This window comes from Pezoporus flaviventris, unplaced genomic scaffold (genome assembly GCF_033815535.1).
Source record: "Pezoporus flaviventris isolate CSIRO_AGI_PZ_B2104156 unplaced genomic scaffold, CSIRO_AGI_Pfla_v1 ptg000025l, whole genome shotgun sequence".
Lineage (NCBI taxonomy): Eukaryota > Metazoa > Chordata > Aves > Psittaciformes > Psittacidae > Pezoporus > Pezoporus flaviventris.
In genome coordinates, this window is record NW_026892573.1 from 25,217,181 (window position 1) to 25,238,236 (window position 21,056).

The 21,056-nt window shown below is 47.4% G+C and overlaps 1 protein-coding gene across 1 annotated transcript; it reads left to right on the forward strand.

The window, feature by feature from the left end:
• Positions 1-13,406: 13,406 nt before the first annotated feature.
• On the forward strand, positions 13,407-20,168 carry VSTM5 (V-set and transmembrane domain containing 5). Its single transcript, XM_061457885.1, has 4 exons — positions 13,407-13,748; positions 16,890-17,219; positions 17,319-17,459; positions 18,981-20,168. Exons 1-4 carry the CDS (start codon positions 13,664-13,666, stop codon positions 19,022-19,024), a joined length of 600 nt encoding a protein of 199 aa, XP_061313869.1. The 5' UTR covers positions 13,407-13,663; the 3' UTR covers positions 19,025-20,168.
• The last annotated feature ends 888 nt before the right edge of the window (positions 20,169-21,056 follow it).

Here is a 21,056-nt window from a genome sequence, read left to right on the forward strand (position 1 = left end):
AGCAGTCCAGCAGTAATATCAGTTCTGCACCATTCCTTGTATGCTTTACAAAGCTTTCCTTGATAGCACAAAAGCTTTTGTGAACACCTCTCCCCAGCCACGGTCTCAGGTCACACAGCCAGTGTGCTGCCACGTGGCTGAGGAGAGGACATCCCCTCTCATATGACTTGGTAGGGTGAAAGTAGATGAGCAAGATGAAGCAACAGCCCTTAATTACTGGATAAGAAAGATTTACATAGCCAGTATCCTTAAAAACTCAACCGGTTGCAAAAACGGAGGTGCCAGAGAGACTCCTGAATGAGTCTCCTCTAAAACACCTGGCTAAATCACTTGTGTGAAGGTGTTACCCAAGCACAGCTGTGGGATGGCGCAGGACACATAGACAGACTGGGGTGTGAGAACTCAGAGGACTGTGATGACAGAAAGGTGCTGGAAACTGATCCTGACCTTGCTGCAGGGACACGAAATCCTGAGGGCAAGATCCCAGAAGATGGAAGCCACCAGGTCTGTACAGAAAAGCCCCTGATAAGGTATCCTCAATGGGTCAGAAGAAAAGCAACCCAGCTAACTAGTGAGTTTGGCCTCTAGCCTGAAGTCTGATGGACCAAGACCATCCTATAGTGGGATGGGTTGTTAAGATGGGAGCTGAAACAAGGATTCAGAATGAAGATAGAATCATAGAATCATAGAATAGTTAGGGTTGGAAAGGACCTTAAGGTCATCCAGTTCTGACTCCCCTGCCATGGGCAGGGACACCTCACACTAAACCATGTCACCCAAGGCTCTGTCCAACCTTACCTCCATCCTCCTCCAGGGATGGAGCATTCACAGCTTCCCTGGGCAACCCATTCCAGTGCCTCACCACCCTCACAGTAAAGAACTTCTTCCTTATATCCAATCTAAACTTCCCTGTGTAAGTTTTAACCCATTACCCCTTGTCCTGTCACTACAGTCCCTAATGAAGAGTCTCTGCCCAGCATCCCTATAGGCTGCCCTTTAGACACTGGAAGGCTGCTATGAGGTCTCCACGCAGCCTTCTCTTCTCCAGGCTGAACAGCCCCAACTTTCTCAGCCTGTCTTCATACAGGAGGTGCTCCCATATGCAGTGATGGCTCATGAGTGGCTGCTGTTTTAAACATTGGCTCACCAGGGGTCAGTTACAATCTACCCAAACAGCAGGAACTGTGCTCTGGGCAGCCCCTCGCCACAAAACCTTTACAAAGTGGTTGTGGAAGTTGCTGTGCATGGAAATAGCTGGCACTGTTGGAGGGAGGATAATTGCTGACATCTTCAAAATACCCCACAGCAGAGCAACCCTAACAGCCAACTGAGCTGCTGAGAGTGAAAACAATCTGCTGCTTGGTGAATTGATCCAGCACCTGCTGAACACCCACTGCGTATGCACAAGGTGGGAAACTTCGCTGGTGCCACCATGCATGGCCCCAGCAAGCTCAGCGAGGAGCCACATTGTCACTCTGAACTGTACCAAGGCAGCCCTAAGCTCTAGATATGGCTTTGATGACTCTGCTACCCAAAGGGATCATCCACCTTCTTTAAAGTACCCATCCTCAGCAAAGTGGACATTCTGATCCTCATCAGGAAAACATCACACAACTTTATGCTTTGCCCTAGTGTTAGTAAACGCCTGGGTACACTTAACTTCCTATGCACAGCAGCCCTGTTGATATGCTTTGCTAAGCCGAGACCAGAAATTCTTTCCTGTATCTGTAGAGCCTGTTATGAAATGCTAATTATAACGTGTCTAGAAAAGGGAAGAAAAATGTTTTGAAAATTAAAAGCATTACCATTAACTGTGGCCCTGGGCAGTCACCCACTCAAGCCTTTCACACCCCAGTGATTTCAGTGGGAGCATGTGAGGTCGTGCTTAACTAAGGGAGACACAAAAGCTGTCATTACTGTAGCACCAAAAGCATACGCCCCTGCAAGATTTAGAGATGACCTAGTTTGAGGACCTGGAGGGCCCTCTGTGAGGACCAGACTAAAGCTGACATACTGCACTTGCACAAGAGCACAGACGTGCTGCATGGCCCAGATGAGAGTGAAACTCCGATGTCCTCATGTCAAGGTCAGCATCCCACTCATTGACCATCCCACTCATTGACCATTCCACTCACTGACCATCCCACCCAGCAGCTCTGAAAAGCAAATAACATCTGAAGACAACTTTACCCCACAACACCATGCTGTTTCCCTGAAGACTCACAAAGTTTGACATTAAAACCCTTCCATGCTCACACACTTGGCCTGGCAGGCAATAGATCCACACCTTCCTAAGACAGAGCTCTGGGGTAGGACCCTGATAAAGAGCGTCACCACCACCATCGTGTCACCACCAAGTATCACCACAGAAAATTGCCTGTGACTTCAAATAGGAAAGTTTTAGTGTTCCAATGGGTATCTGGCATACTCAGCAGAGACACTTGCCCTTACAAAGCTTCTCTGCATTTCATGCCACTAACACACGTTCTGCTTTGCTTGGAGAGATGAAAATGGCAAAGACACAATTACTGTAACTCTCCTGAACGTTTACCATTTTCCATCCTTATATGACTCCCTCCTCAGAACATCCCCCAGCAAGCTTAAAAAGAAAACATTCATCAAGGTCAGACAAAGTTTTGAAAGCAATTAGCTGCAAGTAAAATAAATATAAAAGCAATTCTAGCCTATACTTAATGACAAAATGCCTCGTTGTTCCAGTCCAGCACACCCAAAGTCCTTGAGGTGTTGCCAGCATGGGGAAGAATGACACAGCTCCCACAAAATCATTCCTCTTACAGGTTACTGCTTCTAGTTCAGTATTCCTTTCTTTTCCTTGCCCCCTCTTCATAAAGAATTCATTCACTGGAGGGCCCCAGTTTACCTCCATACTTGTGGATTTACCTCCTTTGCCCCTTTCCTGTATCCATGGCAATGCCTCTGTACAGTTCCAGTTGTCATTAACTTTTTCTCAGCCGAGACAGCTGCTACCTGTTTCTGGCATTTTTGAGGTTAATAACACCCTATCTGTCATGTGTAATTACAAACAAAAGAAAAGCCTGCAATTTGGGAAGCATTTGGTTTGCAGCGAGTTCTCAGCATCTTCAGGTGCCTGCTTTACACAGATGAGAAACAATAGGAACCTAATAACTTGAAGAGAAATCTGCGTCTCTTCCCTTTCCACTTATGCTCATTTTTAGGATTTCCTAAGTGTGTCCTCACTGGAATAACACCTGGAGACCAGCAGGAAAGCAAAGAAACACTTGCAGGTTTGCCAGACATTTCTAGCACTGTCAGGAAATATTTCCACATGAGCTATGGGCTGCATGGGGCCAGGATGATCCTTTCATTGTTTCCATGCAAGTTCCATGTTCTCTGGCTTTACCCCACATGCTGCACACCAATCTTCCCTTGCAGTTCTCAGACTTTACTACCACCTCTGCTGGAGAATGCATCAGCCCAGTTAGCAGAGCCTTTTGTCTTCTGATAACTTTCCACTGACTTTTGTGCTCCTATTGCAAGGGAATAATTGAATGGCATTAATCCCTCAGAGCAGGACATTTGCAAATCCAGGAAAAAAGCCAGCTTGCTTTGCTGATCCTTAAATCTTTGAGGCAATCCATCCACTCCAGGGGTGGGAAGGCTGCTGCATGGCACCGCAGCTAGGGGTCAGGATCATTTCTGTGGCTGGAGTTTGAGTTGACCGTAATAATCCAAAGAAGGATAATAAAGTGAACTGGAGTAACGCTTCCATTATCAGACACAAAAGCATGAACATCACAAATGAGGTATAGCTAGACTTTTCCTTAAGTTTGCTGGGAAATATCTGTCTTCACCATTAAACCTCAAGAACAGACGGTGTTTGGTTTCAGTTCTTTGGCCAAATGGTTGTTTTGTGGGTTTTGATTGTTTTGGTTTTGTGTTTGTTGGTTTGTTTAATCTTTTGCCAGGTCTCTTGATGTTATATATGATCTGCCTTGGCAGAGATGTCCATTTTCCTCCTCCCTTCCTCAGTTTCTCTCCACCAGCTATCGTACCTGACCCGTGCTGCACAAGTTAGACTCTGCAAATCTACCTTAGGCAACTCATCTGATGCACTCATGCTTCCTTTTCCCATTACCTCAAAGAGGGACATCTTAGTTGACTCCAGGAAGGACTTTGAGATCTTTGGAAGAATGCTTTATTATACATAACACTCTTTTTGCGTGAGTTGAGAACTTCTGCTCATAGCTGAAGGGCAGTTTTCCTGGTCAGTTTAATTCACAGCACTGTCCAGGTGGAGGTTGTTTGCCTTTACTTTACAAGGCTTTTGACACTGCCCCTAACAAAATCCTCATAGCAAACTGACGAAGTGCAAGTGGACAGTGAAATGGACTGAAAAGGGACTGAACTGCAGGCTCAGGGGGATGTGATACACAGCCCAAGGTCCAGGTGGATGCCGATCACTAGTGGTGTACCCCAGGGTTTGACCGCTAGTGTTTCACATCTTCACTAATGGCTTCGGTGTTGGGGCACAACACACTCAGTGAGTTTGTAGATAATACAAAACAAGAAGTGTCTGATAGTGGATGGATGTGCTGCCATCCACAGGAACCTGGATAGGCTGGGAAAATGGGCTGACAGGAGCCTCATGAAGCTCAGCAAAGGAGGCTGAAAGCTGGAGGCTGAGCCAGTAATGTGTCCCTGTGAGAAATAACACCAGCAGCCTCCTGGGCTGCAACTGGCAGAACATGGCCAGCAGAGTGAGGGAGGTGACCCTTACCAACTGCTTAGCCTTGGTTAGAAAGAGTCCAGTGAAGAACCACAAAGATTATTAAGGGTTTGGAGCATCTGTCATATAGTGAGAGTCTGAGGGAGCTGGGACTGTCCAGCCTGAAGAAGAAAAGGCTCGGGTGGATCTTATCAGTCATAGAGTGGTTAGGGTTGGAACTTGAAAGGTGGGGGGAAGACAAACCCTGACTCTTCTCAATGGTACCCAGTGAGAGGACAAGAAGTGATGGGCAGAAACTGAAACATAGGATAATCCATAAGAAAAGTCCTTTTCACTGTAAGTGTGGTCATGCACTGAAACAGGTCATCCAGAGGTTGTGCAGTTGCCATCCTTAGGGTATTCAAAGCCAGCTGGACACAGGTCAGAGCAACCTACTTTTACTGACCCTGTTGTGAGCAGGAGTTTGGACTGAACAGTTTCCAGAGGTGCCTTTCCACCTCAGCCACTGTGTGACTTTGTGACCCTGAAGGAATACAATGACACTCTCACAGTATGATCTAGAGGATAAACACCTTCAGCAGCAGCATCCCTTTGGCAGGCTGGACTGGGGCTCCTTTCAGACATGTTTTCACCTCAGCCATTGGTAATAACAAGCAATTTTCATTTTTAAGTTACCATAAAAACTTAGCCTTTTTTTTTTATTGCCATACCGTGGTCTGTGTGGCAGAAAATTGTCCATTATAGCAGAAGTCCAGCTGAGCTAAATCTAGTCCAAACTCAGTCCTCTGGACTGATCTGGAGTGAGCCATCTCCAGAATAGCACCTGAGTTTTGCTTTTGAAGATTCAAGGAATGCACTGGCATTCCTGCAGTGGACAGTCAATGGCCCTGGACCTGGGACTGAAGTGAGAGGATGAAATATTCGCAGTAACAGACTTAAAGCAGCAAACACCAGCATCTGGGCAGCACTTTACTGTCTCCTGGGCTGGCAGGGTCACTGAGATACCCTGAAGCTTCCATTGTCTTGGTTTTCCTTGACATTTTTAGACTTCATCTCCTGTGGAGATCTGAGATGTATCAGACAGGAATCTGATTAAGAAACAAGAGCCATACAGAATCAATGCATGTGCATTAGGTGTATTAACAGCTGGCTTACTGACAGGTCCTGAAATGTAATTACAAGCTGGAAATTATCAACCAGTATCTGAATCTCTACTGAGGCTGATTTTTGTCATCACGCTATTGAACTGCACTTATCAGTGTCCGGGTAGACAATGAGGAGCAGTCCACAGTGTGTGCTCAGCTGGCCAAATGAGATGCACTTCTTTACGGGCTAATGGACAATCTAACACAGATCTCTATAGACAGAGCAGGTGAATCACAGACTAAAAACAACTGTTGGCTGTGCTGTCCTGAAAGGAAGCCCAGAGTGATGTTATGCATTATAGAGTTGAAATTTAGATGAGATGAATCATGCCCTGAGCATGTTCCTGCTGTTGGGGTAATGTCTCCTTTCTCTCACAGGCTGGGCTTATGACAGTATCCAGCAGTGTTGTGGTTTAAGTTAAAGTTAAAACTAGACAAACTCAGGCTGCAAATGAGGCTCAGCATTTTGAGTGTAAGGTCCATTAAAGGTCAGCACAATTTGTCAAGGACTGAGGTGAATCCTTCATCGCTGAGAATGCTACAGTGGAAGTGGAAGTTTTCCTCTGTTTTAAGCAGATCATTATTTGGACTGCATCGCTCTAAATACCTCTCTGGCAGGAATGTCAGGCAAGGAGCCTGTCCCTGGATAAAACTGGAGCGCCTCCTGTTCTTCCAATCGAGTTTTGAGAAAGTGCTAAAATGCTAAGACAATTTAAGATTCCTTTTGCTCACACGTCGCAGGCTTGGCATGTCCTGTGAGATGTGCCTTATTGCGCGGCGTTGAGTCCGCCCAATCGCCATTCTTCACAAGGCGTTCTAGGGACAAATGTAACCCAAGTCCCCCCGTTCAGACACCCGAGCTGCAGAGGTTTCAGATACTTACTCTCTAGCACCACCTAAGTGCAGCCCCGGGTAACACAAACAGTGCTTCCCTTTTGGAGCACACCTCTCCATGGGACCTGCACGGGGCTCTCCCTGCATCACCAGGAATGTCCTCACCAGGAGATGCAGACTGTCACCAAGAGCTATTGTCTGTCACCTGTCAGTCCGATATACACCTCCCAAAGTGGTCTTGGTCCTGGCAAGGCACCCACAGCCTGTCTCGGGTCATCATGTTTCTGTTAAGGTTGTTGGGAGGTCTTCTGTCAGCGATGGTGCCGAAGGACCTCCTCCACCAGCCACTTACCCCCACTGCACTACTGCAAGTTGCAGGCAAAAATAGATGAGGTTTCCACCTCTGATATGTTTGGAGCTCTCCCTAAGTCCTTTGCACACAAAGGGGAAGGTGGGGAGTGGGGCCAAGGCTGCAGTTAATGTTGTGACGTCTGTGTTGCTCCAGGTGGAAACCATCCATGGTTCACGCACAAGGGTCTGAGCTGTGAGTGCCCTGAGTTACCCGTAGTCGTTTCCATGGGAGACACCATAATTACTCCACCATTGCTCAAACACGGTTGTTACTTGAAAGGCAACACTCCTGACATGCCTCAGCAGTCATTCCGCAGGGCTGGATGGGCTCGACTTGATTTACTTCAGTGCTGTGTATTCCAGCTGCCCTGCAGGCACCGTGTCCATACATGGGATCCAATAGGGGCAGTGATGCTGCCCGCAGCAAGGAGCACCCAGCCTGGCTCTGGGAAGAGACCCTGTGGGCAGCCCCTGCTCAGCACTTCTGCAAACCCAGGGTAAGCCTAAATCCATGGTAGCAAAAGAGGGTTCTGGATTCAGCAGCTCAGGTAGACCATGTGAGGACACGGCTGTGCTGACAGGGCAGGCCAGAGTTAAGTTATTTGTACCAAATTTACACCAAATGAAACAGAGAGCTGCGCAGGTGATCCACATAAAAAGAGCTGTTGAGACTAAAGTGTAGATATTTAAATGGTCCATTTCAGCTAGACCAGCTTAATCATGTGTAATTATTGCTTTGCTTAATTATTACTCATGCTTAATTCTATTTAAGCTCTCACCTTAAATATCACTAACATACCACTACTCCTCCATCTTAGGACAGTGACTGCACTGGAGAAGGGAGACAGGCTGCAGTGTCTGGGGCATCCCAACATTTGAGATGGCAAAAGCTTGTGCAATTGTGGTAATGGAGAGGATAGAACCGAAACTCGTGGGAAAAAAGGGAAGACACCGGGGTCCCTTTGTATTTGCCCCTTTCTGAGATTGTTTTCATTCTGCACAGGGTGGATAGATGTGTCGATTGCTGAATTATGCAATTGAAATTATTCACACTGCTATGATCAACAGTGAAATGTACCATGGGTCAGCAAAGCAGGATTAGTGTACCTTGGAAAGCTGTCAGATGATCTTTACATGTGATAAAAGCTCTTATATTTTCTTTGTATGGTGTAACACTAACCAAGCCCTTTTCTAGACAATGACTTTGGACACTGATGTGAGGTGAAGGGTTATAAACCTCCTGGGTCCTGGTGCGACTGGAACACGAATGGTTTGATTTAATCAGAAGTGTGTTATTATTTTGCTGTTGTTTTTGCTGCAACACATAGTCCAAGGGCATCATCTGCAGGCAGGTGCATTGAGTATGATGAACTGGACAAAAAGGGAGGAAGAGCGAGACAAATACTAATCAAGAGCTCAATGACTTGTAATGGTCATATGAAGTGTCCTGCTACCACAGTGCAAGCCTGCAGCCACTGTCACTGTGCTCTGTGATCTTGTCGCTCCACCTGGAAGGGATAAAGACCAACTCAGAGACTTAAAAACACAAGGAATTCTTTTGCTCTGCTTTGCCACAAGTTCCCTAGAAAGAAACAACTTTGTGCTTTCTTTCCCATTGGAAGAAAACAGGTGTATTGCACCCTCTGTAAATACAGAAGGAGGATGAAACATCTTGGAAGAGTTTTAATGCCATGTAGCAAAAGCCTGTGTCATTTCTGACACTGAGTGGGGACAGCCAGGTGATTGCATTCACCCACAAGACACTCAGTACTTGATAAAAGATGCTCCCAAATGTCTCCCTTCTACTGAGCATCTCTGCATCTTCAGATACACATTTCTGCATCATCACTTCATCCTAACCCCCAAACCCACAGACCAAAACCAGACTCAGGCAGTCTAGATAGGAATGCTGACAGACCCAGACAAGCCATGGTCTCTCTTCTTACTCTCCTCAGATTGATTGATTTGGAATAAGAGAAGGGATTTTTGCACTGTGCCTCTGACAAAAAGAAATAAAGGGCAAAAAGAAACCACTGACGAAGTGCGGGCTTGGCCAGGTTCTATTTCAGGTGCTGCAAAAGACTTGGATGGAAGGAATGTTTTTATACTGAAGCCCCCAAGTGAATGCTCTTTTCACTTCCAGAAGACCACATAAGGTAAGCCTGGACCACCAACCTCATGTGAAAGAGCAAGGTCCAGCAGGATGTTACCTGTTTTCTTCAGTCCCTGTGCACATTTCAGTTGCCCGCAGCCCTCTCCTGCTCTCTGCCAGCTGTTTGCCAGCTCACTGCATCGACCAGAAGCATCTCAAAGTTGTGGTAAGCAGCCCCCACAGCCCTCTGAGCCTGCAGATGCAAGTACCTCCAGTCCCTGTTAATGTTCCTTTGCTGAGCAGACTCCCATGGTTTCTCACAGGATGAAATTACCTTTAAAGGTCTATTGGAGGTCTGGAATCTCTGTGAATTTTTAACTCTGGTGTTTTTCATCTCTTCTTCAATGAAAGACAAGGTCAAGAATCTTGCTGAGTCCAAAAAGACATCAAACGAAAAGGGCAAGGGGGGAAAAAAAGCAAGCCCTCTATGCAAAGCATCTCAGAGTACGCATGCAGCATATTAGAGAGCAAAAGGAGCTTTCTGGCTCCTATCTGGCTGTTGTTGCAATTGTTAATGTGGTTTTGTTCCATTATTAATGACACCACGAAGAGAAATCAAGCCTTCCAGACAAACTTGAGAGCCTCTCAGGCAGCAAAGAGAAGGGAGAGAAAGAAAAGAAAATAATAGAAATAAGCAAAGGGAAGGGGAAGGGAAACTTAATATACTGAGAAGGCAGCAATAAAAACCTGCAGATGTCTATAGCAGTCTAAGGATGGTGAACTGAACCTTTTACAAAGCTTGTAAATCGTTCCCAGACTCTGCTACTCTAAGGACACTTTGTAATTAAGCAAGGAACAACTGATTCTGTACAGCCTGCACTACATTGCTGGATAAGCTCTTGTTTCCTAGAGCTGCTGTTTGACAAGGAGAGAAAACTAAAACCAGGAAGCAGCAGTAATGGATGAAATGTCTGTAACCCTGAGCTGTGTTATCATTGGCTTCATCTGAATGTGGTCAGACAGGATTTCAATAACAAGCTTTGTTAGGAACATAAATCACAAATACACCAAGGTAAGGAATCTCAGAGTTAACACTCCAGTCTGGCTTTCCTGTTAAGTTACCCCGAGTTAGCTTCCACATCAGCATCCCTGCAGAAGAGCCCCTTCGCTCCCACCTGGCAGAAACAACTGTGCTGCTAAGGCCTCACACCAAGTGCCACAGCTTAGGATCCACCATCAGCAGCATCCTCTTCAAACCCCATCTCAACAGCAGGAGACACCTGCGGAAGCTCATCCCCCACTGCATGCGGGGTGCTGGGAGGCAGGCAGGTGCTGGGGGTACACAGAGAGGCCAAACATCATGGTTAGATTTGAGTGGACTAGCTGCTAGTCAATAATAGAGCTATCATCAGTACTGTGTGTAAAGTGATCTACTCTGCAGCCACATGTTGGTGGGGGTGCACCCCATGGTCCTCGACACTGTCCCCTTTGGTGCTGCTCACCACAGCCACGCTCCTCTGCAGGCTGATAGCAAGGAGCCTGCCCCTAAAATCCCCTCTGCTGCTCCACTGCCTGCCAAGGGGCTCTCACCCAGCCCAAAGCACTCACCCAGTGATGTCCATTTCATACCCCAGAGTGTTCCTGCTCCAGAGACACATCCTCCCTTTTAGAGGGATGTTTGCAGCACAAGAGGAGAAAGCTTTGCTTGCGTTGGGCTGTCAGGGAGACAAGAACCAGCTCCTCTCAGATAAATAGGGTTAATAAAACTCTGATTAAATGCTTTCCTAATACTGGGAATTTTGTCATTTGTGTCACTATCTCTTGAGGTGCAGTGTACCTATAAAATAAAACAATCCTCTGGACATTTTACAATCTTCCCTTTAAAGAGAAGGAATCTGAAAGTTCTTTCCTGTTAATTATTGATGCTGAAAACAAACACTCATTTCTTATTCCAGGACTGATCATTTGACCTATACTGCAAAGGCAAAACAGTCAGTATTTGTGAAGAGCTCCAGACTTGGATTTCAATTTCATGGCAAACTTCTGTCTTTCCAATAGAGTGGATTAAATCAGTGCAACCAGTGTGATGTATTCGAAATCACTCAAAGCTCTATTCATTTTATGAGAACATATACCCCCTATGTTGTGCTGCCAAAACAGATCACTGGGCCAAGAGCTCAAAAATGATCCTAATAGAAGTTAACAGAAATTTAAAAGGGAAATAACATAAAGTCACAGCACAGTAACACCTTTAATGCTTTGAGGAATAAAACTGCCATGAAGTGATGGGATCAGGAAGAAACTTTCCCAGTGGAGATCTCTCCCAGGGAAAGGGCCCCACTACTTTTTCTTAAGAACATTCTTAAGAATGTTCTCTTTAGAGAAGAGATTCAGAGCAGCCCTGCGGAGAAGGACTTGGGGGTGTTGGTTGATGAGAAAATGAACATGAGCCGGCTTCAGTGTGCGCTCGCAGCCCAGAAAGCCAACCGTATCCTGGGCTGCATCAAAAGGAGCATGACCAGCAGGTCGAAGGAGGTGATCCTGCCCCTCTACTCTGCTCTCCTGAGACCTCACCTGGAGTATTGTGTGCAGTTCTGGTGTCCTCAACATAAAAAGGACATGGAACTGTGGGAACAAGTCCAGAGAAGGGCCACGAGGATGATCAGGGGACTGGAGCACCTCCTGTATGAAGATAGGCTGAGAAAGTTGGGGCTGTTCAGCCTGGAGAAGAGAAGGCTGCGTGGAGACCTCATAGCAGCCTTCCAGTATCTGAAGGGGGCCTATAGGGATGTGGGGAGGGACTCTTCATTAGGGGCTGTAGTGATAGGACAAGGGGCAATGGGTTAAAACTTAAACAGGGGAAGTTCAGTTTGGATATAAGAAAGAAGTTCTTTACTGTGAGGCACTGGAATGGGTTGCCCAGGGAAGTTGTGAATGCTCCATCCCTGGCAGTGTTCAAGACCAGGTTGGACAGAGCCTTGGGTGATATGGTTTACTATGAGGTGTCCCTGCCCATGGCAGGGGGATTGGAATTAGATGATCTTAAGGTCCTTTCCAACCCTAACTATTCTATGATTCTAAGGGACACCCAGGCACAGTGTTGGCCTGATACAGCAGAGGGGATTTGGCAAAGCACAGGAGCAGCTCAGATAGATGGAGTGGAGGGGAAGCATTTCATAGGTGGCCTCTGCAGGCTCTCCTGCTGTCTCTGCCTCTGATTCCCATTGCTGAAGCTTCAAGAGATGCACCATATGTCAGAGAAGCTGGAGATTTTATTGCATCCTAATAAAAGATGGCCCCTGGAGTACAAGCAGACCTCACCCTCTCTTGCCAAGGCCTGACCCAAGGCCTAGAAGTCCCCTCTAAGAACATAAGAAACTCTAATGTCAAGCAGAGGCTTTGACCTGGCTGCACATGATGGTGTCGCGCTTCTAAAGCCCCTGTGTTAAGCCTCTCTTCTGCTGAGTCCCCTGCCCAGGGCCATGCTTCAGCCACCCAGAACCCCAGTGGGACCCCCCCGTCATCCTCACAGACAGGCAGCACAAAGGGAAACCTGCACCAGCCCATACAGGGCAGTGGGAGATGGGGCTCTGGCAGACCCCATCCATCCCTCCTTGCATGGGTCATTGCCCTCTCCTCTCACCCACCTGGAGCAGCCCGTACTGACCAGTGCACCAAGGTGTCTCCTTTACCCATACTCTACTAAAGAGAACTTGAGGGGGGGGAAATGGGAGGAAGAAGAGCATGGAAGATCTGCAGAAGGGCTACCCTGGTGTGTAGCTCTCTCCCAGTCATGGGGGTGGCTCTCCTGGGGTTCATATGGCTTCTGGGCAACAGCATTCGCCCCTGACACGAGGATGGATGCTCAGGATCGGGGCACTCACATGTTTTCTAATCACATTTCCCCCTCACTCATGCTGTCCTGTGCCTTCCTGAAATCAGGACAGGCCTTTCTGGGCACCTTCTCCGGAAGACGATTGAAGGGAGAGAGGAGCACCCAGCGCTTGTGCTGGGTATGGTGGGATGAGGACCAGGCTCGTTTCCATGAGGGATGGCCCCTGAAGCCACAGAGCTGCTGCCCAGAGCCGCCGCCTTGCCCGCAGCAGCACCAGTCTCCCCGGGGCAATGAAGTCATTTCTAACACCCTGGAGGGACATTTCCCTCGCGGGTGCGTGTTTCCTTGGCAGTCACACACAAAAGGGCATCCTCGGCAGAGTGCCCCAGCGCTGGGCTCGTCCCCCGCGGCCGCCCATCACCGCTCATTTCCTGGCTGGGCGATGGCAGGCGGCCGGGCAGCGCTTTCCCTTCCTCAGCCAATTGCATCTTCAATCCGTATCGGAGGATCGCGGGGTGTGAGGCGTGGGAGAGCCCGAGCCGGTGCGGCAGGAGCCGGGGGGGAGCCGGGAGCAGGAGCGGGAGGAAGAGGAGGGAAGGGAGCGAGGAAGAGGCCTGGGGCGGGCAGCCCCCGGGGTCGGGCCGCTCTGGCCGGCCCAGCCGCTTAAATGCAACCCTTGGGGCACCGGCTTCTGTCTGATGAGACCGCTCCAGGGCTGCCGGGGACGGGGCATCGTCGTGGGGACCGTCACCCTCTGCCTGGCGGCCGGGTGGGCTCTGCAGAGTAAGTGTCCGCCTCCGTCCCTTCTCCCCTCCGCTTCCCCCCCCCCCCCCCCCCCCTCCGGCTCTTCCCTCCTCCTCCTCCTCTTCCTCCTCCTCTCCGCACTACCGTCGGCTCGGCCTCAGCGCTGGCGCGGGCGGTGCAGAGCCCAGAGGGGGCTCTTCCTAACCCGACCGGGAGTGCCTGGGAATATCTGCTGGGAAAGGGGATGGGGACGAGGTACGGGTGTCAGGCTGGCAGCGCTGCTCTCCTCATGCTGGAAGTGGTCGGGGAAAGCTCGTCCCGCTCGGAGGAAGCGGTGCCAGTCCGGAGCCGGGAAGCGGGGCGAGATCCCGAGCAGCCGCCACCCTTCCCCGCTTTTCCAAGAGCGGAGGGGATAAGGAATGGAGGAGGCAGCGCGTCCCGATTGACCAGCCCGAAGGGCTTCGGTTGGCTCTGGAAAGGCGGCAGGGAGGTGGATTTCAACCCTGCACCCCCGCGGGCCGAGCGTGGCCGGGGCAGCTCCCAGCGAGGTTCGTGGGAGGACCAGGGTGGGCAGTGCCACCGGTGGGTCTGGTTTGACACCGCGTCCTCTTCATCATCAAGGTGACACAGAAGCAGGACACCAAAAGGTGGAGGAGCAGAGCTCGGTTTTAGCGCTGTCCCCCAATGCGCGGGCTCCTGCACAAAGGGGCCGGCCCTCCCCACCCGCTCCCGGCAGGCACACGGAGCCGCGCTTCCCACTCTTCCCACTTTTTCCGCTCTTCCCGCTCCGGCTCTGGGCCAGGCCGATGCTCTGGAGCGCAGGAGCAGTGTGCAGCAACTCCAAACTCACCGCTTCTCCTCGGTGCGTGTTTTACCGGCTGAGAAGGGGCTGGTTGTGCAAGCCAGGGCGCTGCCGGGGGGATGTTTGCTCTCCAGGCTGCGCAGCTCGGTTTGGATCAGACCGGTTCAGGTGATCTGGGCAGACTGTGTATTAAAACCATTTTTGCATGGTTAGATATTGCACTGCCTTGTTTGGCTTCGTGCGCTGGACAGGGATGGAAGGATTTCTATTTGTGTCTTTTTTTTTTGCCTTTACCTTGCAATCACCTATCCAGAACAAATCCGTGCCTTTATCAAAACATAAAAGAGCCACTGTGATGAGACACTCAGCTCCTGGCTGGTCAGAAACAGTGCAAAAGGCCTCCAAACAAACACATGGAGCAGAAAACAATTGGAACAGTTTGCAGTGATTACCAGAAGTTCCCATCTGTTCTGTTTCTGCGGCTGGCACAAGCCCTTTGTCAGGGCTCTGGTGAGTCTCTCCTGCACACAGGCTGAGCTGCAGCTTAGCTGAGGATGCTCTGGGCTTCCTGGAAAGCGTCACGTCCCTGCAAGAGGCCTTGGCAGCATGCACACAAGATGTCCATGAAGGGCAAATCCCAGGGGTGTTATCTTGGAAAGAGCCTAAGTCCCCAGTTACAAAAATAAGAGTGGCTATAGCTTTAGGCTGGTCCTATCGGTGAGGACCTGGGAATCAAACTGGCTTCTCCAGCTTCCCTGCCTCACCTCGACCAGTAGAGTTTCTGAATTCTGCTACAGATCCCCAAAAGAGTGAAGTTAGCTTCTAGTTCATGCATCCATCTCTCCCCACTTGTGGTTGCTTTGGGGTTTTGGCCATGGTGGGGGGAGAGAGGGGGGTGGCTTATTTTGGGGTAAGATTTTTAAAGACAATTTATTCCCATTTGAGATTCTTCTTTCCTTGCTTTTTTTTAACCATTGTTTTCCCTGAAGACTCTGCAGAACCTCCAGAACCATCCCCAGGGGTCCCTTCAGCACAACTGAGGGTCTTATCCTCCCTCTCCACTGGGTCCTAGACATTTGCATTACTTTCCCCATTCTGCTCTTGCCATCAGGCAGTCCCCACAGCACAAGAGGAGAGTGAGTGAGCTGCTCCAAGACAACCCAGGGAAAGGCATTCAGCACTGAGGCTTGCTCTGTGATTTATTCGCCTTCTGTCTGGTTTGATTTCTGCGTGTAGATAACAGGATTTCAGTCTCTAGCCAAGTGTCTCAAACAAGCCACTATTTATTTAAATATATATATATTAGTGCCAATTGGAACTCAAATGTTTGGTGTTGATACTGAGTTTCATGGAGAAATACCTCCACACAAGCAGAAGTTATTACAGTTACGCATTAATCTAGATGGCCAGTTGAGTCTCACAGTGTTATGAAAGGTTCCAGAATCACATCAGTAGGAACTAGAGGAGACTTAAATATTCTTTTAAGTGAATTTCTGTCTGGAAATCATCCGGAACATGAAGCCCCTGACTTCACATGGAATGCGTACCTTTGATTTCATGTGGTTCATCTGCAATGGCGTGTAACTGGCTGCCTTTATGAAAGCTGGTGGTTAAACTTCACACTTAAATGCAGGATTTTAAAGGAAAGCCAGTTACTGATAAATACAAAAGCATTGCTCAATTTTCAATGTTATGTTCCCTTACCCCAAAAGATTCTTCCAAACTGTCTCTGCTTGGGTATCCAAACACTGGAATACATGCAATTACCTGTCCTATATAATGGAAAAGTTTCTCATTATTATCACTGATTAAAATCTGTAGTCTTTAATTTAAGTGTGTCTCTTCCTTTTATGATCAGCAGAAAGGAGGTATGTAAAGGTTGGGGCTGTTCAGCCTGGAGAAGAGAAGGCTGCGTGGAGACCTCATAGAAGCCTTCCAGTATCTGAAGGGGGCCTATAGGGATGCTGGGGAGGGACTCTTCATTAGGGACTGTAGTGATAGGACAAGGGGTAACAGGTTAAAACTTAAACAGGGGAAGTTTAGATTAGATATAAGGAAGAAGTTCTTTCCTGTTAGGGTGGTGAGGCACTGGAATGGGTTGCCCAGGGAGGTTGTGAATGCTCCATCCCTGGCGGTGTTCAAGGCCAGGTTGGACGAGGCCTTGGGTGATATGGTTTAGTGTGAGGTGTCCCTGCCCATGGCAGGGGTGTTGGAACTTGATGATCTAAAGGTCCTTTCCAACCCTAACTGTTCTATGATTCTATGATTCTATAATCCATCCTCTCTTAAAACAGTCACCAAGATAGGTAGGCCCCATCCTGCACTGGACGGTTGGTGCAGCATCATCTCCACACCCATCACCCTCTTTTCTCTTTCAGCTCCTGGAGGGGTATCGTTAGTTGTCCCACAACCCAACATCAATGCAACAGTAGCACAGAACATCCTCCTCTCAGTTGAATACTCTTGCAGAGGTGTTGCCACCATTGAGTGGAAGCACGTGTCAACCTGGGGCACCACCAAAATCGTTGAGTGGAAAAGTGGGAATTACGTCAACATATCCACAGCCTACAAGGACAGAGTGACCACTTTTGAAAACGGCTCTATACAGCTCCTGAATGTGGGCATGAGAGATGCTGGCTACTATTTTATCACTGTAACAGAGGAGCACGGAACCAACACCTACGGCACCATCATCGTCAACGTTTACGGTACAAACTAGATGGGAGTTCTTGGCTTTACCCAGTGTTTAAACATGAATCTGCTCATAATCAATTTAATAATATGACTTTTTTCTCTCCTCCCTGCAGAGATTATCTATGAAGATTTACATTTTGTAGCAGTTCTCTTTGCATTTCTTGCTGCTGTATCTGCCATTTTGGTCTGCTTCATGTGGCTGTGTAATAAATCCCTGCATCTATTTCAGAAGAAGATGACACACAAACTAACAGGTATCTCTCTAAGAATGCAGTCAAGGTATAGGGCTTTGAAGTCTGAATTTTGACCCTAAAGTTCACTTGTGATTTGAGCCATAAAGGTGCTAAGCAGGGACACTGAGAAACAAGCCTGGAAGGGCTCAGCTCAGTTACCCTGCTCAATTCTTTGCTAGCTGAAGTGACTGAATAATAGGTATTTAGTTGCATAACAATCCACTGGATACCCACCTTATATGTTTTACATCAGAAACTATAAAACACTTCCCAACATTGCTAACTGCAAAATCTAGGGAGAAAAGGCCAGAGCTGCAATAACCCCCCATCAGAGGAGAGAAGACAAAGTCAAGAGCATCAGTAGTGCTCTCAGGGTCTGCACTGAAGGGTATCTCCTAAGCCATTCGGAGTGGCCTCACCTCACTTCATGGAGGCTGCACCCATCCCTCTCCTCCCAAACCACCCCTTTCATCTGTCCTCGTATTTGGTCCAGTTGTGGACTCCAGTGAACACTGACTAACATCAAACCCAGACTCTTTACGCGCACTAAAGACACCCATCATAAAAAGCAGATCAAGGGAACTCCAGGGTTGCACAGAAAGGAAGATTCACATATTAGGAAGACATTTCCAAGCCACAAGCAGGGATATTTGGCCCAGGCAGCAAGACCAGGTGCCAAGCTACCGGCCTGGGCTCAAGCTTTGGGCACATCTTTGGGACAGGGGGTTTCTTTTACCACTTCAAAACATTTCAGGCATTCACCTCCCTTCTTTATAAGTGCAGATCCATTAGTGGTTTCTTGCCCTATAGGTAAAAGGTCTGTATTTCTTCTGTAAGTGCTGTTAGGTTACAACAAGCAGCCTAAGCATCAGTATTTTATAAGACCAATGCAGATACTCAAGAGTCTTAAGCCTCATGACTTTGTGTCAACTCTGCAAAGCCTAGTACGAGAAGAGATGAATTCGACTCGAGCTGCCTCTTCCTTTCTGCTGCTCACGCACAGATGTAAGGGCTGCTGCTGTGTTCACAGTGCACACACCCTTCTGTAGCTACTGAAAATTTTGCTGTCGTGCCAGAATACACCAGCTCTTGTTTGGATAAAGCCTCTTCCTCCAGCTAAAGCCAATCTTCCTACAGAGCCCAATCAAACACAGTTATCTGGCAGAGTTCAGGAAAGCCACAGCTCTGGCGACTTGCTCTGTCATCTCCCAGAACACAATCTGAAGCAGGGATCCATCGTCTGCCTCAGTTTCACCTTATCAGAGCCCTCCTTTCAGAAGTCATGAAGAGAGGTATAAGGACTTTTCATAGTGCCTTTAGTCTTGTATCAGAAGAAACCAGTGTCACTTCAAGATTGTGAGGGACTCTTTGTGCACTTAAATGCTTTGAAATGGTATATTTAAAACCTAATTGCAGATGAGTAAGCTTGAGCTAATATTAAAAAGTTCAAAATGTCTCAGCTATTAACACAGCGTTGTTAATTTTGGAACGCTGGCCTTCCAATGCATTTGCCAATCAATAATAATACCCTTTTCTTTGCAGCAAGTACAACTGAAGAGATTGAATTGGAAACCACTGAGTGTTAGCCAAGGACTGTCTCATAGCAAAAATAACAATTCTACCTCAGGAAAAAGCACTGGCAAAGAAAGGGAGAAGAAACCTTAAAGGTAACATGCTTGTGGCTGCTGTAGAAACATCCTGACTTGCAAACTCATTAGACTTTAAACCAGCAGTGTCTGATGGAGCTGTTTTGACCTGTTAGGTTTTCAGCTCTGCTAACCAAGGTCAAAGGAAGGAAGAGTATGCTTTCATGCTGAGCACGAACACATTTTTGTGGCTCATTAATAAAATCTACAGCCTCTACCACTCTTAAAACCAACCAACTAAGCCTCCAAGAGCAACCCAGAAAGGAAATGATCATGGTCTTGAAAGACTCCTGTATTTTGGCTACAGCAAGTCTCCTATTACAGACAGAGCAGCCATTAGCATCCCTCAACATAATAAATTTAACGTCTAATTACAGTATCATATTAAAAAATTAATTGCAAGGACTGAATCCTGTTTATTGCGCCTCTGCTGCTAGTTTGGGGCATATGGAATTTCCTGAATGAACACAAACTCCAAGCCTTCATGAGACAAAACTGCCTTTGAAACAACGCCGAGCTGGTCAAAGTTCCCCACTTACGTTTCCCAGTGTTTGCACTGCTCCAGGATATTAACACACGTTTCATGACACGACTATAGGAGGTTGTTAAACAAGCAGCCACGCACAGGCACTGAAGAGGACACTGCCTATAGTGATTAGAGGTGTCAGATGAAATACTGAGACATCACACACGAGGGGGGGCAAAACACAAAACAGTTTCATTGTGAAAGATGTCAAGTCCTTTGCAAACCTACTGTCAAATACTCTTATCTGGGAAGAAAAAATGATACAGCATTACTTAGAGATTTGCTATTTACAAATAGAGTTCTGAAGTTGCTCTTGTTGAGAAGCTGCCTTTGCTTTCCTACGTTGTAAGAAAACATGAAGTGATTGAACTAATGTCTTCTTGAATCTGCATATTGCACTTACATTCTCCACCTGCAGATCTGCTGGCTGGAATAACGTTTGGTTTTGTGAGCGAGAAAGCACTGACCTGGCCGAGCTCCAAATTATCCTGGTTTGCTTTTGTAATGAGAACTATTTTGCAGTGTGAAATAAACCTCAAAAACATAAGAGACCACGGACTAGTCTGATTGCCAATGGCTTCTTGAGCCAAACTGCTGCTACTGCCTCTTAATGCTTCAGCTCACTTGTCTGCAAACCTTTCACAGGGCAGGCTGACAGAGCTTCCCCTCTAGGCAGGGACTATAATGCAGAGGTACTAAGGGTCAGATATGGAAAGCCAGAGAATTTCTCACCAAGTGCATAATGATGGAGGAAGGCACCAAACAGGCTTTTTCCAAAGCAGCCTGTACACAGTACCTTGAAAAAGTCATCCCTGGATTAACCAGTCTTTTGCAGTACAAAGGGCCTCCCACCAACTCATAAATTCAGGTACCAGATTCAGCTGGTTGCTGCTTCCTGCATCCTTCCTGTTTGAGAGCAGGTCACAAAAGGTGGGAAATCAAAGAACAGAAATAAAAATCCTTGCTACAGCGCAGCTTGACAAAGTAGCAGCTTGCTCTAATTCCTCACTTTAAGTATGTGCTCCTGATCTTCTGTATCTTTGAACTAAGCTTTGACAACACAAAAGAAGTTGCAACTACGTCTGTTTCAATCACTAAGCTTGAACTACTTGTGAGGTATCCATATAGCATATGGAAAACATTAGTATTTTTTCTGTTTATCTAGACTTTTTTACATCACTGTTAGCACTTGAATATGAAGTTATTCATTAAGGTGAGGATATAGCAGGTGCTCTGCTACACTTATTTAGAAAGCATGTCAAGTACAGCTTACATATAACACCATTACTGTCTGCTAATTCTGACTTGAATAGTGTAATTGCCAAAGGCAAAGTCAGGAAACGTATACAGACATGAATGACCATTGGAATGCATGGCTGGAATTGGAGAGATCACTTTCAAACTCCAAAATTTGAAAGCTGGGATCAAAGTAGGAAATGACCATAT

What these genes read in the sequence shown, in the direction of transcription:
- VSTM5 (XM_061457885.1), top strand. Translation starts at nt 13,664, where the DNA reads ATGAGACCGCTCCAGGGCTGCCGGGGACGGGGCATCGTCGTGGGGACC. An exon ending in GGCCGGGTGGGCTCTGCAGA is followed by an intron (nt 13,749 to 16,889) that starts GTAAGTGTCCGC and finishes TTTCTCTTTCAG; the next exon opens with CTCCTGGAGGGGTATCGTTA. An exon ending in GATGACACACAAACTAACAG is followed by an intron (nt 17,460 to 18,980) that starts GTATCTCTCTAA and finishes TTTTCTTTGCAG; the next exon opens with CAAGTACAACTGAAGAGATT.